The sequence below is a fragment of the Rhamphochromis sp. 'chilingali' genome, assembly GCF_963969265.1.
Source record: "Rhamphochromis sp. 'chilingali' genome assembly, chromosome: 12".
Lineage (NCBI taxonomy): Eukaryota > Metazoa > Chordata > Actinopteri > Cichliformes > Cichlidae > Rhamphochromis > Rhamphochromis sp. 'chilingali'.
The window spans coordinates 14,468,913-14,488,179 of record NC_137939.1 but is presented as its reverse complement, the minus strand read 5'-3'; the positions used below and the strand labels follow the sequence as shown (position 1 = coordinate 14,488,179).

The 19,267-nt window shown below is 41.7% G+C and overlaps 1 protein-coding gene across 1 annotated transcript; it reads left to right on the top strand.

Annotated features, from left to right (window-relative positions):
* The first annotated feature begins 445 nt into the window (after window positions 1–445).
* Window positions 446–14,672, top strand: LOC308407840 (SRSF protein kinase 3). Its single transcript, XM_080899751.1, has 12 exons — window positions 446–910; window positions 1,434–1,537; window positions 4,649–4,757; window positions 4,936–5,023; window positions 5,218–5,305; window positions 5,479–5,585; window positions 9,480–9,642; window positions 9,999–10,075; window positions 10,643–10,750; window positions 10,987–11,056; window positions 11,180–11,272; window positions 11,383–14,672. The coding sequence occupies exons 1-12, from the start codon at window positions 831–833 to the stop codon at window positions 11,568–11,570; spliced, it is 1,275 nt and encodes a 424-aa protein (XP_080755877.1). The 5' UTR covers window positions 446–830; the 3' UTR covers window positions 11,571–14,672.
* The last annotated feature ends 4,595 nt before the right edge of the window (window positions 14,673–19,267 follow it).

Here is a 19,267-nt window from a genome sequence, read left to right as displayed (position 1 = left end):
TCACATCACACACACCCAACCCTCATTCCTCTGCCTTCAACACGCTTCCCTGTTTTACGAGCCAGGAGCTCCTTTGCTCCATGGCATCCACTATAAAATGTGGTGCCATGTAAGAGTGTTAACAGCATGGTGTTGGCAAGAAAAAGCAGACTCAGCCACTGAGATGTGAAGGAGGCTGTAAGATCAAGTGTACAATATATTTGTCAAGATTGTGCCAGGTGCTTCTGTTAAACTTCTTCCTCAAAAGCTGAGCTCATCTAAATGTAAAATCCTCATACAGAGAGGGTTTTAAATTGCAATCTGTTTTTAAAAAATGGAACTTTCAGCCAACCTCTGTTCTAACGACTTTATTTTAATCCTTAAGAATGTGCTGCAGGCAGGTTTAGCAGTCTGTGATCCCTGTAGCAGCTGTCGTTCCCTCTCTTCCCTCACTCTGTTCGGCCTTGTGTGACGTTCGGCTCATCTTTTAGGGGCGCCTTCTCTCTTTTATAGCTTTCCCAGCATGCACGAGACATCGAGGAACAGAGAGAGAGAGTTTAATCTGAGGCTGGTGACTGAAAGATGCAAGTCCTGCAGCAGAGCAGGTGAAAACCTGACAGACTGTGAGCCAAGACCCTGCGGGGGGATTTCCATGTTTAGACCCTGCTGACTGCTGATTCCAGCCTCCTGAGAGACTAAGCAGACCCCCACCACAACCCCTTCTACCTCCACCACCTCCACCTCTCAGCTGCTTAACTAGATTCAAGGGCAGCAACTGTAATCAGGGCTACTTGCTTTTTTTCCTGCGCCTAACTCTCTCCTCACTTTATGCCAAAAAATCGGAAATTTTAATGTACTGGCGACATCTGCTTAATCGCACCATGCAGAGGAGCCCCTGCCTGCCTCATACAGAGGCTGAACAGCATCGTGTGTGAGTATAAAACTTTCTGCATTAGTATCATCATTATTATTTCGTTTCTTCTTTCATGTTTTTATGTAGCCTTGCATTCTTGCGTGACCTCAAGAAAATGCAACTCAGCTCCTAAACTCTTTTTTTTTGACATTATCGATAATTATTTAAAATTTGCCCCTAAAATCTTTCACATTTATTCGCGTCTAGCTCTTAAACTCTACTGTATATGTCCCTCTGCTGAAAACAGACCTGTGATCAGTATTTCCAGACATGACGTGACTCCGACTCCTCGGGCCATCTGTGTATTGGGAGCAGCTGGCGTGCAGAGTTATCAGGTTGCGCGGAGATGCTTCTAAATGATTTACAGCCTAGTTAGAAATAGTGCAACTTCCGGTGCTGCTTGTCCACTCTCAGCTGGGCAGTGGGGCAAACGTCCACGGCACGCTGAGTCTGTGGGAATCTCCAAAAGTAGTTCAGCTCTCAGAAACTGACACACATATGAATACACTGTTTGAATTTCTGGGTTTGTGTGTGTTTGCAGGAGTGAGGGTGGCGTGTCTAACAGTTTCAAAGCCCTTGGATGCCAGGAGCAGCTGGATCCCAAGGACAGTCAGGTCTCTGAGGACCCCCAAGAATACTGTTATGGTAACTCACACATGTATCCTAACTTTTATCCCGAGCCTCTCGAAACCCTCAAAGCAGCTTGTACCAGGATGTAATTAAAGATTCTTTCAACATGCTGACTCTGTTATTCAGAGCCCGCTCCAGCTGGAAATGATGCAGTGTTTATGAGAATGGGCCGCTGTTGCAAGCTAAGTTCCTGTTGGCAGCATCATTTTGAGACACTGAGCGTTGCTGCTACAGTTTACAAATAGTTTTCGGATTTTTGCCAGAAGAGTTGTCCAAGTACGACGAGAGGAGCGCTTGGGCGGTGGATTGGACAGCTTTAAAAAGGAAACAGTTACCAGATTCTGGTTTGTGGAAACAAGATTGGATGAGTCTGTGAATATAATGCAAAACTGCACACTGAGCTGTTTGAAAGAAATCTTAACATGTCAAATACTGGACAGAGTAAAGTCTACTTTTAGGTTTGTCAGATTCACTACACATATTACCCGCTCGTATATTAAACACACGCCTGATATCATGTACTCTCCATTGTGCCACCATTGAACATGGAGTCATGCACTCTGAGACATCTCAAGATCCCCTAAGGATATCAGACACAAGGACATTATCATCAAATCCTTTCATCTTTTAAATTGTGAGGTGGGGTCTCCATGTATCCCACAGATTCTCAGATTCAGGAATTTGAGAGCCTTAGTCAACCCCTGAGTAATCTGTCATGTCTATCAAACCCTTCATCCACATTATATAAAAGAAACAGCGACTTCAGTAGTCCAGTTCACTTCAGTAGTTGCCCTTTTACAGATACTTTTGACCAAGTCACCAATCCGTCACAATTTGGCCTTTTGCCAAAGTAGCTGAGGCCTTCTTGCACATTTCTCTTCACTCCATTGCTCATTCATGACTGTATATAAAAGATATATGCATATAAAAGATGGCTATAGCCCCTGAGACCTAACCCTTTGATTATGGTCTCTTCAGTTTGATGTCTCAATGTTAGCATTTTTGCTAACATTGCTAGCTAGCTAAGCTTCATTGTCTAAGGAGCTTGGAAAGAAAAGCGTCTGGACTTCTTTGAGTTGCTTGAAAACGTTTCACCTCTCATCCGAGAAGCTTCTTCAGTTCTAAGGGTCAAATGGTGGAGAGTCCCAGATTTAAACCTAGTGGGAGTAACCCCCCACAGAGGGACAAAAGGACCCCCTGATGATCCTCTACCTAATCACATGAGCCAAGGTGTGAAAGCGGGTGTGGGTCACAATCAGCCAGGGTTTCGGGTGAGCTCATTGTGAAACCTGGCCCACAATGAGCTCACCCAGCTCCTTAGACTACGATGACCTGGATGACTGAGAACCTTCACAGACACTAAGCTTCATTCATAAACCACATGGGTGCAATATACAAGCACAAATAAATGTGAATTAGTGCTAAGAAACAGACTAATAAAAGACTAAAGTCTAACTGACTGAAGCTCATGCAGTGTAGGTAAGACCTGGTAGGCCACAAGAACCATTTTTGTATTAGTAAACCTACATTTTAATGACGTCCAGTTGAATATTTTAACATGAAGGTTTGCTATGATTGACTTGCTTCTGGGTCAGTCTCAAGTGAACATTGGAGTGTGTTTAGCAGTGGCTTTGATTTTCAGACCAGGAAGTTGCCGGTACTGTATTTGCTAATATTCACTGCATCTTTATAAGGTCACGGCTATAATTACCTCCACCAAGGAAGTTTTGTTTTTGGTAGAACATGCACGAAAATGCTATCTGCAAACACAACAACTCAAAAGATTTGTAGGGGTGTATAGTGGGGTCATGTTAACAATCCATTAAAATGTGCCTTTTATCCACCAAGCTGATGCAAAGTGAATATATACAACAACAACAACAACAACAACAAAAACACTATTGCTTTAAAACTGCCAGGAGAGAGAGCTGCCTTGGTGGAGGTTTGTGCTCTTGGAGTGCTTCGTGTAGATTTAACGTTTCAGGCTCCATTTACTGAAATGCAGCAGTTTGAAAAGGAGATTTTGACTTGGGGTCAACTTCTTACAGGTCAAGAAGAAGGCAGGTTCAGACATAATTAGAACTAGACAGCCTATGTATAAGAAGAGCAAACCACAATGACCGAGAATATAAGATCACACACCTACCGTATTGTGAGTTGACTATAACGTGACCATCTATTTAAGTTTAACCTTAAGGTGAGCCAATATAACCCCTTTCCCCCATAAAGACAACATTTGACAACCTCCACTGTACCCTTATTGACAAATTCTGACACAATAAAGTTCTAATTTAACAGACACTCTTGACCACTCTTGGTAACTTCTGATGTAAACACAGTCATTTTATTCTATTAGCAGCCTGAATTATGACAGAAACTGCTTAGCTCAGAAAACAGCTTTGAGGGACTCCTGTTTGGCTTTTGAGGGATAAAAAGTCAAAGATGATCATAAGAATCCATGCATATTTTTTCTTGTGCTTTGCTTGTGTAAATCCAAAGTGTGGCTTCTCATAAGCCTCATAGCTGCACTAAGCCTGTGTGCCTCTCTCATTATGCATTGCTTTAATGCGCAGTATCTGGTTGCCAATTTGCTGGTCTGACCTTGGTCCCCGCTTCTTACCTGCCAGCTGTGCAAGTCTTTGTGTGTACCTCATATATCCTCTGCTGCGTATGTGATACCACCGGTGCCTGACACAGTAATAAATCACAGGCTGGTGTATCTCATGCTTAAATTTAATAGACACAGAAATTCAGTTTCAAGACTGCTGACAATGTCCAACAACTGTGTGTCATGCTTGCTGAAAGAGAAGCGATACAGACGTATGCCTCGCCATTTTTCTCTGTCCTACTAGCAGATCTGAATGTATTACTCACTAACAGACATGTTATAGCCTATAGGAAGTTGCAACGCCAGAAATAGCTTTAGCGGCTATATTTTTAGTCATCTTTCAAAGCTCTCTAAACAGCATATGGAAAATCCTTAGCGAATGATAACAAGGTTTCAGATGTCAGGTCATATAGAGAAGTGCCTAATCACTGAAACCTAGAATAAATTCAACCATATAAGCAGTTCAACTAGAAATGGGACTTTGTTCATTCATGTCATTCTGCTTTTATCCCCCCAAGGTGGGTACCACCCCATCCAGATAGGGGACACCTTCAACAGAAGATACCAGGTGGTGTCCAAACTCGGCTGGGGTTATTTCTCCACTGTATGGCTCTGCCAGGACCTCAAGTAGGTTCATTTTGAGACTGTGTGATATGATCAGGGTGGAAGCGGTGGAGAAATTTGATCTTATTAGGCATCATATAATTATAATAATTAAAAATTGGATCAAACAAATATTTAGTTTGAGTCTTTTACTTTGTCCAGTAACCAGCATGCACATCTGATCTGGTGTCTGTGTTGGCAGGCTAGGTCGGCGTGTTGCTGTGAAGGTGTTGAAGAGTGGGGCTGGCTTCACCCAGGCTGGAGAGGATGAACTGGCTCTCCTGCGATGTGTTAGTGACCGTCTGCTTGTGAATCTCCTCTCTAAGCGCTCTGTCTGTCAGATATTTTTCTCTGTCATATCTTTGGAGCATCACTCTCTGCCAATCTTTTAATAAAGGACGAATCATCCCCTCCCTCTTTAAAAAAAATCTCTTCTTGCTCTTCTTCCTCTGTTTTCATCCTCTCGTCTCCTCTCTTTCAACAGGCCAGTGGTTCTGTGGGCCGTCATCCCTTTGGCCAAAGGATCGTTCGACTGCTAGATGAGTTTAAGCTGGTTGGGGTAAATGGGGTACGTATCCTTTTTGGAGATGGGATTTCTTGGGCGCATATTCCAGAATCCTTTGAGCTGTTCCATTACATCATTGAAACAATCAATGTCAAAGTATTAAAATGTGAACATGTTGTAGTGGATGTAGTTTTTGCAGCAAAGTGGTTTGGGAAACTGACCTTAATGTATGGTGGTTAGACATTTGCCTAGTGCTGGAGCTGCTGGGGCCTGACCTGAGATGCTTGCAGCTCTGCTTTGGGAATCCAGGACTGTTGCAGCCTTGGATCAAACAAATACTTATCCAGGTAAGACAAAGCAGACCAGAAAACCCAGGCACCAGAAATCAAGTTCATATAAGGTGTGTTTACAGTTTTTTCCAGTCGCTAACAAGCGTTTGTCCAAACAGTTGTCACATTTGCAAAACTCTAAACACAATTAGCACAGCATCGGTCTGTTGTGGCCATACCATTCTTACATTTCATGTCGTGTTCACCCAATATGCAGTCAGTGAACACATTTCCACAATGCTTACATTTTCTTAACAGACAAGCTATACCTCCCAACAAAATTATGGACTGTTTTTGTAGTATTTACGAATGTTAACACACAACATCCCACAATAGCAAAAACAATATTCCAAACCGTAGATACAGTATAAAAACCTCTGCTTCTGCAATGATATCAGTACAAAAACAATATCAATATCAAAAATATATATCAGCTGATAATAAACAAACAATTGAATAATTGACACACAGCTGATTTATGTTGGGTAAATTGGGCCAACGACAGCTTCTTCCATTCTGGCTTAGACTCAGTGGGGTTTATAAGGCAAGACCTTGAGGAGTGATGTTTTTGGAAACAAAAAAAAGACAAACACTGTAATGTCTGGTCGAGGAGGAGTAAGAGCAAGGGGCCCAGGGAGAAGAGCAGGCCCAAGGAGAGGGCAAGGTAGAGGTGTAAGAATGCGTGGTGGTGGCATTCCAAGGGCTGCAAGAACAGTAGTCAGTGATGAAATTCGTGCCACTATCATTGACCATGTAATCAACCATGGTCTTTCACTAAGAGAGGCTGGTGAAAGAGTGCAGCCCAATTTGAGGCGGTCAACGGTTGCCTCCATTATACGCATCTTTCAACAAACCAACAGGTAAGTATTGCATTTTACATGGATTGTTCCTATTCTCACTTGACATGTCAATATGGTCATACAGTAATGCATATGTTGAATTTTTTGTCTTTCTAAAGAATGCAACGTCTTCCACCCTCTGGGGGAAGAGGAAAGCTCCTCAGTAATGATCAGGAGCTTGCCATTGTAGAAATGGTTACTGCAAATAATGCAATAAAACTGCGTGAAATTCAAACTAGAATTGTGGCGGACCATGAGATATTTGACAATATCGATAGAATCAGCCTCACAACCATTACGCGGACATTGTCCAAACACAGAGTGCGGATGAAGCAGCTCTACACTGTTCCCTTTGAGAGGAACAGTGAGAGGGTCAAGGAGCTACGACGACAATATGTCCAGGTACAGTGTATATTCAATCCAATGTCCAGTTCTATAAGCTTTGCACTTTGCAAGTAGGTAACCTACACAATACTAGGTTACAGTACAGTATGGTATACAGTAATAACATGACTTACATAAACTTTGTTTCAGAGAGTTATGGAATTGGAGGCCAACCAGGCCCCTCATAAATTCATATACATCGATGAGGCAGGATTCAATCTGGCCAAAAGGCGTCGACGTGGACGGAATGTAATTGGAAAAAGGGCCACAGTTGATGTGCCAGGACAGAGAGGGGCAAACATTACCATGTGTGCAGCAATTGCAAATGCAGGATTACTCCTTCACAGATGTCAGGTTGGACCCTATAATACAGAGCGCTTGCTTGCCTTTCTCAATGATCTCCACCAGCGCCTGGTTCCAGAGCAGGGTCAGGAGGGTGAAAACATGAGGACCTTTGTAATTACCTGGGACAATGTGGCTTTCCATCACTCGCAAGCAATAACAACATGGTTTGAAGTCCACCCAAGACTGGTAAGTCTCTTCCTTCCACCCTATTCACCTTTCCTCAACCCCATAGAGGAGTTCTTTTCTGCATGGCGGTGGAAGGTTTATGACCATCAGCCACATGACCAGATGTCCCTCCTTGAAGCCATGGATGCTGGCTCCAGGGACATCACAGTTGACGATTGCCAAGGGTGGATCCGACATACCAGGCGGTTTTATCCCAGGTGCATCGACTTGGATAACATCAGATGTGATGTTGATGAAAAAATGTGGCCTAACCCTGAAGATCGCAGAGATTAGATGCAAAGTTTTTGCCTTTTTTTAGCCCCCCTCCCCCTCCCCCCCTTTTTATCTTGGCTTTTTGCTGTTGTTTTTTTGTTCAGAATGCTCTTGTGTGTTTCATGGATATTTTGTTCACTGTAAGCAATACTGTAAAACTTTCTCTGTCCTATCATACTGTGTTTCTACTGTACCTCCTGTAGTAAACAGTAAAGAAACATAAACTTGTTTGCTTTTTACTGGAATGCTTTTGAATGTGAACATTACTGTACATGTGGACATACAGTTACCAACCAAGACATTTCTGGTGTCAAAATGGTGGATTGCATGTTTCGCATGCAAATACCTGTAAAACTGAAACATAAAAGTCTATGCAGTTTTTGTAATGTCAATAATAGCCAGTATTTTGAAACCTGGTGTACTTTGATTGACTGCATGTACCTTGTGAAGTGAAAACAAGTGTTATTCTTTGACAGACTAATTTCATTTTGAGTCAGATTTATAGTGTTTTTGTACAGTTAGTGTGTGCAGAGAAAGATGTGTTCTATTTTGAAATGAAGAGTTAGTATATATTTAACAAAATGTATTTTTGAGAAGAAAATTATCCATTTGGCCAATTGTGTTTTGTAGGTGTGAGTCTGTGTTAAGAGTTTAGAAAAAGTATCTGAAGTATGGGTAGGCGCTTGTTAGCGATTGAAAAAAACTGTAATTTAAACTTCACCTCTTTGTTCAAAATTTGTGGGATAATTTTTTAACCAATAGGTTTTTGTACAGTTTCCCATTTGGGGAAATTTGGGGTAATCATTTCTGAACAAACAGTTAGCGACCTTGATCTTAATGAGATCTCTAAAAGTTTCAATCTGGTTTTAATCACTACACAGCACTGAGACAACATGTTTAGGGGCTTTTAATGATATTCTTTTAACTCTGGTTTCTGGCAGCCCTACCCTCTTGTTGTTGGACCTGACAGCAGCCTTTGACACGCTGACCATGATATCCTGCTATCACGGCTGGAATCTTATGCTGGCCTAAAAGGCTCTGCTCTTCAGTGGTTTTCTGTAATTCTCTGTACTTTGGTTTGGACCAGGCCTCTATTTATTGTCACCAAATGCAGCTGCTTTTCTGCTAACTGGCACAAAACAGAAGGAGCATACCACCCCAGTGTTGGCCTCCCTACAGTAGCTTCCTGTTCCTTACAGGAGCCAACTTAACATTTTACTTTTTCTTTTTAAATCACTAAACGGCCGAGCCCCTTCTCACCTGTCTGAGCTCCTATTTATTTATACTCCAGAAAGAACCACGAGGTCCAGGTCAAAACTAACTTTAACTATTCCACGGTCTAAACTTAAATCTCGTGGTGACAGAGCCTTCTCTATACCAGACTTCGTCTTAATGTTAGATCTGCACAAACTTTTTAAATCGTTACTGAAGACACATTTTTATGGTCTGGCTTTTAACGCACGTTGACCTAAACATTTTGGTTTTAACAGCCTTAGTTGTTGTTGTTGTTGTTTTTATTGACTATTACTGATTTAATTTATTGATTTATTGATTTTATTTTTTTCTCTTCTATATTTTACTGTATCACTGTTGTGCATTTTATTTATTTTAGTGGCATTTTACATTGTTAAGCAATTTACCAACAGTCCATGCTGCACAATGTTAATCTAGGCTAATCATTCTGGCTATAGCTTAGTAATTTATAATAATAATAAAAAGAATTTTCCCAAAAGTGTTGCTTAAACAAACTTTAATAAAGGAAGATCTCAAATTGTGAAAACACTGACATGGTGGGGGAATCAACGAGAGCTGATTCCCGATTCCTGATGTTTTTTCCTGATAAAATCATCGGTGAGGGAGCAGGAAAGGAAAGGAAACATCATCAGATCTGTGTATTTTTCTATAGGTCCTGCAGGGGCTGGACTACCTTCACTCTCAATGTAAAATCATCCACACAGACATCAAGCCAGAAAACATCCTTGTGTGTCTGGAAGAGCAGTCCCACAAAGCACCAGCAGGGGGCAGCAGCTCCTCCTCGTTACAGACTGGGAAGGAAGCCAGTTCACCAGGCACGTTTTATTTTGTCCTTCATTGCTACAGATGCTTGAGAGTGTTTAAGAGTTTCAGTAATAAAAAGGTTCAGCGCCAGATATTTTTATTTCTGATGGGCCGTATAGGCAACCATGCAGCTGTAAATACATAAATAAATATTTGCTTCAGTATTTGTGGTGTTTGTTTTTGTGCTAAGAAAAAAATAATGAAACTAATTCAACATATAATCAAGCAAATACATTAACCATGCCATCCCAGCTATTAGAGCTGGACAAAAACAGCTGTGTACTATTTAATTTTAATATAAAACATTTATCTTGGAAATCCAAATTCATAATAATAATAATAATGTTTGTTTGTTTTTTTCTCCCAGAAAGCAATCGGGTAAACCCGTACAGCTTAAAGGAAATTGCAGTGAAGATTGCTGACTTGGGGAGCTCCTGTTGGGTGGTTAGTATTTACACTTATACACTTATAAAACTTTTGGTTTAACATATTTTATTAGTGTATTATTAAATTGTATAAAGGGTCAGCCACTTTATGTTTTTGTCATCAGAAGCTTGCAACATTAGCCTGAAAGGTGACAATATTATATGTCAACATTCTGTTCCAAAATGCTCTCTGCTGCCCCCAAGTGGACAAAAGCATTGTATTCACTTTTGGTACTGTGTGGATGTAGTTTGATCACATTTAATTATCTTAATAGCTATAGAATTGAAGAGGTTCTCTTAAAAAGCGCTATAAATCCTCCAAAGCAAAGAGGAACTGAGGTTTTGTATTGTACCTCCACACTCAAAGTAAGAACTCGAGCCAGATTTGGAAGAAAAAGGCAAAGTTTATTGTAAGAAGTGTAAACATGATGCTTCAACTCTGCTGAGAAGCCACACTGTAGAACACAAGTGACAAAGAAAATAAAACAACGAGAAAGGGAATAAAGAGGAATAGATCTTTCTGGCTCTCTGTCAAATGCGCACACACACCAAATCACCTTTAAACCCTTCTGTCTGTCATCACCAGTACAAACATTTCTGTGAGGAGATCCAGACCCGACAGTATCGCTCACTAGAGGTTTTGCTGGGATCTGAGTATGGCCCACCTGCTGACATCTGGAGTGTCGCATGCATGGTGAGAGACAATCCAAACTAATGTGATGTTCACACTTTGAAATATTTAATCCCATAATGTTATGTTTATATACCATTCCATCAAATGGGAATTAAAGTAATTTGCACAATTCGTAGCTAAAGCTATGCTGCCCTGTAGCTAAATTACCTATAGTGAAACCTTTCTGATAAAAAGCTATCTGTGCATTCTTACTTATTCTGTGTGTCACCACTAAATGTTCTCCTGAATTCTCTCAGGCCTTTGAGTTGATCACTGGAGACTCACTGTTTGAGCCCAGAGCCAGTGAGTCCATTTCCCTGGAGGAAGGTGTGTTTAGATGGCTGTGTGACGAGCACTGACACGGGATTAAGTGAGATTACACCATGCCTTCATTGTAATTAGGATACTAATGCATTCTGTGCCATGCTTGTATGTGTTTATCCACCTCAGATCATATTGGCCAGATAACGGAGCTGCTTGGCAAAATCCCGGCCGCTGTTGCCTTGTCGGGTAAATACTCTGCTGAGTACTTCAGCTGCAGAGGTGAGCGTCTACCTTCACTTCCAGATGAGATCTTTCTTCCTGTGTTAATGTGTTGTTATTGCTGCCAGTGAGCTGCTCGTCTGTTGTAACAGTTTATGGTTTTCATCCAGGCGACCTGCGTCGTGTCGGTCCGCTGAGGTTCTGGAGCCTCTATGAGGTTTTGGTGGAGAAATACCACTTCCTGTTGGAGGAGGCCTCTGGGTTCTCTGACTTCCTACTTTCCATGTTGAATTATCACCCAGAGAAGAGGGCCACTGCTGCACAGTGCCTCCGCCACCCTTGGTTGACTTCCTGTTAGCTTCTTGTTAGGCCTCTGCAGCCCTTATAGACAGATGCTTCAAGTTGCTGCTAGACTTTGTCGATTTCAGGGCATCTTTGTGTTTTCACAGCATCTGATGGGCTTCTTATACAACATTCAAAAAAGAAGAATTTGAACTTCGCTACAAGAGCCCAGCAAAGCACAATGAGCTTTTTCAACTTCCTTGTGATTTTTTTTAAACAACCATGAGAAGCTCAGCTCTGACGCTGCTAATAAGTGTGAAGTTCTCAATCTGCAACCAAGTGTGGATTTATTCTTTAGTCATTTTGAATATGATTTTCTATCTGAGAATGACTCAAACTGTAATCATTTGTTGATCTTTTACAGTGCATGTGCTCGTTTAGTTTAAGTTTTGTACAGTAAAGTGAAGCACTTTAAAGAACAAAGTGACATTAGAAGGAGTGCAAATCCAAGTCAAGCCTTTTTTGTTGTTGATGTTTGTTTTACATGAGCTCAAATCATCTGATTAACCCTAAATTAATTCTGTAGCGACTTGTAAACCAGAAAAATATGGGTTTAGATATAACCCCCGCAGAGCCTGATTACAACATCCACACCACTGAGTCAGCCTAGAATCACATTAAGAGACTGAAAAAAATTCCAAAACCAAAACAATCTGAGAACTGTGTGCAAGTGCCAAAAGAACCAGTGCTGTGTATGGTTCATTTAAAAGTCCAAGCTATCTGACAGTTTTGGTCAGATCATTTTGTCTTTCGTATGCAAAAAGTTTACACGTAACTGGTTCTTATACTTAAATCTTCAGCAAGGACAAGTAAAGACTAACCTGACAATGATTTTCAAGAAAAGAATCTCTCTACAGTATTTCAAAAGAAGCAGGATGTTTCTCTCGCTGAAGAAAAAAGTTTTATAGAAATATGTGAGAGAAAAAAACGACTTCAGCTTCATTGGTTCCTGACCTCAGTAAATACATCTTACTTATTTATTTTGTAAATCATGACAAGCATTTGTGAGCAGAGGAACAATGAAGCAGGATGCGCTTCGAGGCTGGACTTCACAAAAAAGGGTCTTCCAAAAAGGTCACCATGGCTGCCCCCATCTTTCATATACAGTCTATGCTATTTTTCTTGGATGGTGACTGTTAATGTACCAGACGCTGCATTTATTGGGGTTGAGCTTCGTATAAAAAGAACTTTCTGGCACTGCAAACAGCTGTCCATTTCAATAAGTCATTTAGTACAAGTACAGTTCACTAGTGACCTTCTTCACATGTGAAACACTTTGAGTCGATACATGTTCTCAGAGACAGGCGCATTCATTCAGCATTCACCTGGTCATCAGTGACCCATCTAGTGTTGTAGTTAGGGCTGGGTTTTGTTTCTGCCACATGTTAAACAGGTGGATTTTCAGGTAGATTTCAAATCTTGTCTTAAAAGCTTGTTTCCTCTTTTGGTGTTCAAAATAGATGGAAATCCTTCAGAAAGCCAAACCCTATAGTTGACAGTAGATGGGTTACACAGACCTGGGGGACGGTCAAAGGTTAATGCCATCTGTTGCAAAGCTCTGTAGGGTGAAAATTACAGATCAGAGAAAGAGATTGTCATTGAAATACACTCATGTTGAGCGGAATAACTGGAAAAGATCATATCCGACTGTCAAGCTAAACCAGAGTGTTGGATTATCGTCAAGGAGAGCACAGGGAAAAAAGGCACATAAAGCTACACATTCTAATAACTTGACCTTATTCCCTGTAACCAGAGCATCAAATAATAATCTGACTTGTCCTCATGAAAACTAAACACAGTAACATCAGCAAAGTTGCACTGACCAGGACTCTCGTGTTAGGACTGCACAACGTTTTTAGGGTGTATGTTTTTTACATATTTTATGTTTTCATGTGAGTTCTCCTGTAGTGTTTCATCCTATCCAGCTGTAGGCTCGACACTCCACCAGTGGATTTTCTTTATAAACGACCGCATAACCACACTCTATCCTGATCCGGCGACACTTCTTGGGCCACGAGGTGGGTTTCATCGGGCTGCAAAGGAGAAGCAGGGAAGAGAGAGGTGCTTTCATGAGGCTACAGTCATTTTAATAAATCAGCAGTGTTGTGCAAGTTACTTAAAAAAAGTAATTAGTTATAGTTACTAGTTACTTCTTCAAAAAAGTAACTGAGTTAGTAACTGAGTTACAAGATTCTAAAAGTAATTAATTACTCAAAAAGTAACTATTGCGTTACTTTAAAAAAAATGTTTAACCCTCGGGGGTCCAGGGTATAATTGGCCATTTTTAACTACTTTTGATTTTCCCTCCACATTTTACCTTTAAAAACGATTTACTTTGCCTTGTTTAGTATCATTCTTTTCAGCACGACCTCACGTGTCTGAATTTATGTTTTATTTTGACATACTGTATTAACACAATTGATCTAAAATCAGACAAAAAACATAAAATCCGAGTTTAAAAAGTGATATTTTTTACTGTAAAAACCACAAACATGTTTATTCAATTATATTTCATAACTTTAAATGCAAATATAATTTGTCAATTTTAAAATCCTATGCATAAGTTTTGCAAACAACAAAGTTATTTGCAGTCATTTACCTTTTACCCCTTTTTTAAATAACCATTTCACACTATTTAGATAATAATCAGGTGTTCTGCATTCAATAAGATGCCACACAAATTATTTGTGCCACTCCAAAAAAAAAATTTCTGTCCACTACAAAGGAGAACAATATTGACCGAACCAGCAGCAAAAGAAGATCCAAACTACGCTTCACATAAACATAGTTATGAATCCCCTCTGACTTTTGCTGTTTTGCTTCTACCACGATAAAATCATGCACAGCTCTCTCTCTCTCTCTCTCCCTCTCTCTCTCTGTATACTTCAAGAACAGTTTCCCGTCTAAAAATCTGTTTTCTTCATTATTCGCTTGCTTGTTAAGCACAAGTCTACCGTTATTTACGACGCTGTCGGCCGCTGTTTTTTTTTTTTCCTTTTACTTTACTTACTTCTGAAAAGAAAACCTAATTTCTGCTGTTCAATAGGCTTCTGAACAAATGTAAACTTTTTAAAACTATGCAAAATGCAAACCGCTTAGCCGTGTCTCTAATAAAACCTCTGTAACTTCAGAGGTAATGTTCATATGTTGATTAATGGTTTTCTTTCATTTTTGATGTACTGCAGAATATTTTTATAAAATCCCAGGCCAGGAAAACCTCCATGTTTTTCTGTGTTTTATCTTCAGCTACTTTGACACAAAGGCATCTGCTGTGACGCTCACACCTTTGATAAAGTCTTGCGTGTGTCAGCTTCCTTTTTATAGATACAAAAATATGTAAATGTACTGATCTGAATTATAATATTTCTGACTGTCTGAAGCAAAATTTCCCAGATTCAAATCGAATTGAATTGAATCAAATCGTGGATCGAATTGATTCGGGACCTTGTGAATTGGAATCGAATCAATTCTAGAAATCAGTGACGATACCCAGCCCTAGTCCAGATTACTTACATAGACAGCTACTTCCATGCAACTGATATAAGGTGCGGTAAGCTGAAGACAGCTTCAACAGTCTGTTTGTTGAAAAATAGTAACATGACCGCACCACATTTTCTTGTTAGTAACGGTAACGGCATTGTAACGATAGGAATAGTAATTAGTTAGATTACTCGTTACTGAAAAAGTACCACGGTTAGTTGTAACGCTGTTATTCCCATCACTGTAAATCAGTGGCCTGAAATGAGCTGAACTGGAAAAAAAAATTCTACTCACGCAAAGCAGTAGAAACCAAACGCGTGACAGAAGCACTTGTCGCAACCTCTCCGGAAAGAATCTCCTGCTTTGTAGTTCTTGTCTTTGGAGGAGCAGATGCCTGCGAAAGAAACGAGAGCCACGCTGTCAGATCTATCTCATCTGACTTTACATTTCTAAGCTCTTCTCTTTAGGTGAGCAGGTATGAAACTGCTGGGTAAAAATGCACTTTTTTCCCCCCAGGACATCGTAACTTTGCAAAGGCTATAAATGTCCGTCCTCTGGGCAGAACACATAAAGCCCCGCTGCAAGGGGTCAGGCACATTAATGGCTAAATCTGGCATCCGCAGTGAGTTTCCTCAGCGTTCCTGCAGGCTGCGGGTAGCTATCCTTATGGGGTTTGTCTGTCACCTTGAGAAGGGGATCAATAAGAACGCACTGATGCACTGTGAAGAGCTCCCAGGGGAATGAATGCAAGGTCAGGGTTATAAAGGACAGAGAGTTTGCGGTCAGCCAGTTTGTGTTGGTTTAACAGCCACAGCTTCCATAAATCACAAGTGTTGATTAATGTGGAAAGTAGCAGCCCCTGAGCTGCGCAGGGTAATGTGAATACATTATCTTGAACAGTGGAGGAACAGAAGTGGTTCTTACCTTTTTTGTGGTAGACTGAAGCTTCTGAGCGTCCATCGCGCAACAGAAGGATGAGGGACACGCACAAGGCAAACACCAGCACTGAAGAGTAGCCATTATTTACCGGATGTGACATTGTGAAATATAACAAGAGAATTACCTGTTTTAAACTGGCGCTTTCACTCGTTTTAATCTTGTGTGACTGTCTGGTGGAGTCCAGTGAAGTCCCTGTGGTGGCCGTGTTGATGCTGGCTAATATTTATAGTCTCACAAGTCCACTGGAGACAGAGAGCGAGAGAGAGAAGAAGAGCATCTTGTGGTCTCCTGGTTTCTTTCCACTGTCCAACTTTTGTTTCAGAGTTTGAGTGTTTAGAGTTTGGCTGTGTAGCCATGCATCCCTAAATATTACCTTTGGCCATCAGCTGCTGCGTTAAGCCTGCATGGGTGAAAGTACGGGCCGGTGTTTTGACGTGACAGTCGATCAGCTCAGCGGTGGTCCTGAAACATTCCTAACCTGCCTATTTAGCATCTATTTCAATTCACCATTTATTCCTTTCCTCCTGATACACGGAGGTGCTGACTAGTGAAAAAAACCCCTGCTGAGACCATTAAAAAGAAAACAGCTGTTTGTGCTGACGTTGCCCCTTGTGTGAAGGGACAAATAATGAGAAAACGGCATTCTGAAACATTTTAAAAAGCGTGTGACAAAAAAAAAAATCACAGACTTAAAAAATCGCATTTCCTCTGGGGATCCAAGGTCTGGCCAGTACCATACGATGAGTTTGTAGCCCCAAATTGTTTGTACAGCACATTTTCCCCCTTCTTTTGATTGTTTACATATGCTGCTGTTCACATAGCGCGATGTAAAGACTGCAGTATTGCCAGAAATGTATGTCACATATAACTTAAACTGTCTGATGTCTGGGGGAAAGACCCCTTAATTTAAGGCAAAGATCAGAAAATTGCCATATGTGAGTGTCATGTATGAAAATGGACCAACAGAGAAAAAGAGTCATATCCTTGATGTTGATTTGACACACACACACACACAGATGGATATGGCTGGATGTTTGAGCAACCAAAGGACAGCTTGTGGCCAGTTTCTTCCTTCCTGACAGCCTCGGGCCAATAGCCAGTCAACACACCACGCTCTGACAGAAGGCAAAAACAAAACAAACTACAACATCAAGGGACTAGAAAGAACTTGTGGTGTCCTAGGGCGCCACTGCTAGCTTCCACATAAACCCCTTTAGTCACACCGGAACATTCTGAGAGCTGTGGCCTGGTGAGACACCACAATAGGGTGAAATGGAGATGTTAACCCTGTTGTAGGTGTTGGCGGCATCCAATGAATTTTGGATTATACAGTCCATCTTCGTTGGTGTCCATAGCCAGCGTTGAATACACTGTTGAAATTGAAGTGGAGGTCAGCTTGGCTCATAGACATACTATTGTTTATTGTTTAAATTCCATGTAGGATAGTTTCAGTCCTGCCACAGATGTATAATTAAAGTGTTGCGTTTAACTTTAACCACTTCTCTAACCACATCCAACTTTTTTGTTGGGCCTTATTCCCATAAAACCTGAACCATAAATAATTTGCCCAAACCATAATTTCTTTAACCTTCGCCATGACCTATTTGTCATGCACAGATATTTGCAAAAAAAGCAACAAGTCAGAAAAACGTTGGTTTTGGACGGACTTCAGGGTAATAACATGTTCATTGCTGGGTGCTGGGATAAGCTTTTGATCACTGTGAACCTGTACGTAATTTTTTTTCTGTATAAAATAGCCACGTCCAGCTGTATTTGCTGTCTCCATAACTCAGTTTGATCCTTTTGGACAGATAACACAGTGCTTTTAGGTATATGTTATACGGAAAAATGTTTAGAAGAAGTAAACAAGGGCTCAACCTCATTCTAACCAATTTATCTGCTTCACTGGAGACAGTTCTGGGTGATTTCTATTAAAAAAGCTCTTGAAATACTCCTGCACCACTCTTCATCCAGTGCCATTCAATTAGCCAGATATACTGCAATGAGATGCACTGTTGCATCAGCGGGAGAAAATTTCTCCCCCCTTAGGTATTCCACGATAAACTGCAAGAAGCCTTGGATGAACCGGGATGCTCGTCTCCTCCTGAAGGCCTGCAACACTGCCTTTAGGTCAGGAGATGCACACGCCTACAGCACAGCCAGGGCTAATCTAAAGAAGGGCATCAAAAAAGCCAAACACCATTACAAAAAGAAGGTAGAAGAACACTTCTCCAACTCCAACCCCCGACGCATGTGGCAAGGACTCCAGACCATTACAGACTACAGGACCACCAAACCCTCCCCCGCATCCTCTGATGTCTCCTTCCTCAACGAGCTCAACAACCTTTATGCTCGTTTTGAGCGAGGGAACCCCACAACCACAACCAAAGCAGACTTGACGCCAGACCACCAACCTCTGACTCCCTCCCCCACCGATGTAGGAGCGGTGCTAAGCAGGATCAATGTCCACAAGGCTGCAGGTCCTGATGGCATCCCCGGGCGTGTTCTCAGAGCGTGTTCTGGGGAGCTTGCAGGAGTGCTCACAGACATATTCAATCTGTCCTTGGCCCACGATGTGGTACCGGCCTGCTTCAAATCCACCTCCATCGTCCCGATACCCAAAAACTCCAACCCATCTTGCCTCAATGACTACCGCCCAGTAGCACTCACCCCCATCATCACTAAGTGCAGCTGGTCCTAGCACACTTCAAATCCTGTCTCCCCCCCACCCTGGACCCCCACCAATTCGCATACCGTCAGAACAGGAGCACAGAGGATGCAGTCTCCATCGCACTGCACTCTGTCCTCTCACACCTGGACAACAACAACACCTACGCCAGAATGCTGTTTATAGACTTCAGTTCAACATTCAATACAATCCACCCCTCACAACTCATCAGGAAACTGACAGACCTGGGCATCAGTTCCCTCATCTGCAAATGGTTACTGGACTTCCTGACCAACCGCCCCCAACATGTCCGGCCGGATAACCACTGTTCATCTACAATCATGATGAACACCGGTGTACCACAAGGCTGTGTGATGAGCCCTTTCCTCTACTCCCTCTTCACCCACGACTGCAGACCGGCTGATGGTTCCAACACCATCATTAAGTTTGCAGAGGACACCACGGTGATTGGCCTCATCAGTGACAACGATGAGGCCGCCTACAGGGAGGAGGTGGATCGTCTGGCTAAGTGGTGCGACACAAACAACCTGCTGCTTAACACTGAGAAGACCAAGGAGCTCATCGTGGACTACAGGAGGAATGCTGACCCACATCCACCCATCCAC

Coding starts and splice junctions, on each gene's coding strand:
- LOC308407840 (XM_080899751.1), top strand. CDS start 831: ATGTACTGGCGACATCTGCTTAATCGCACCATGCAGAGGAGCCCCTGC. Junction 9,643..9,998: donor GAAGGAAGCCAGTTCACCAG/GCACGTTTTATT, acceptor TTTTTCTCCCAG/AAAGCAATCGGGTAAACCCG. Junction 11,273..11,382: donor TGAGTACTTCAGCTGCAGAG/GTGAGCGTCTAC, acceptor GTTTTCATCCAG/GCGACCTGCGTCGTGTCGGT.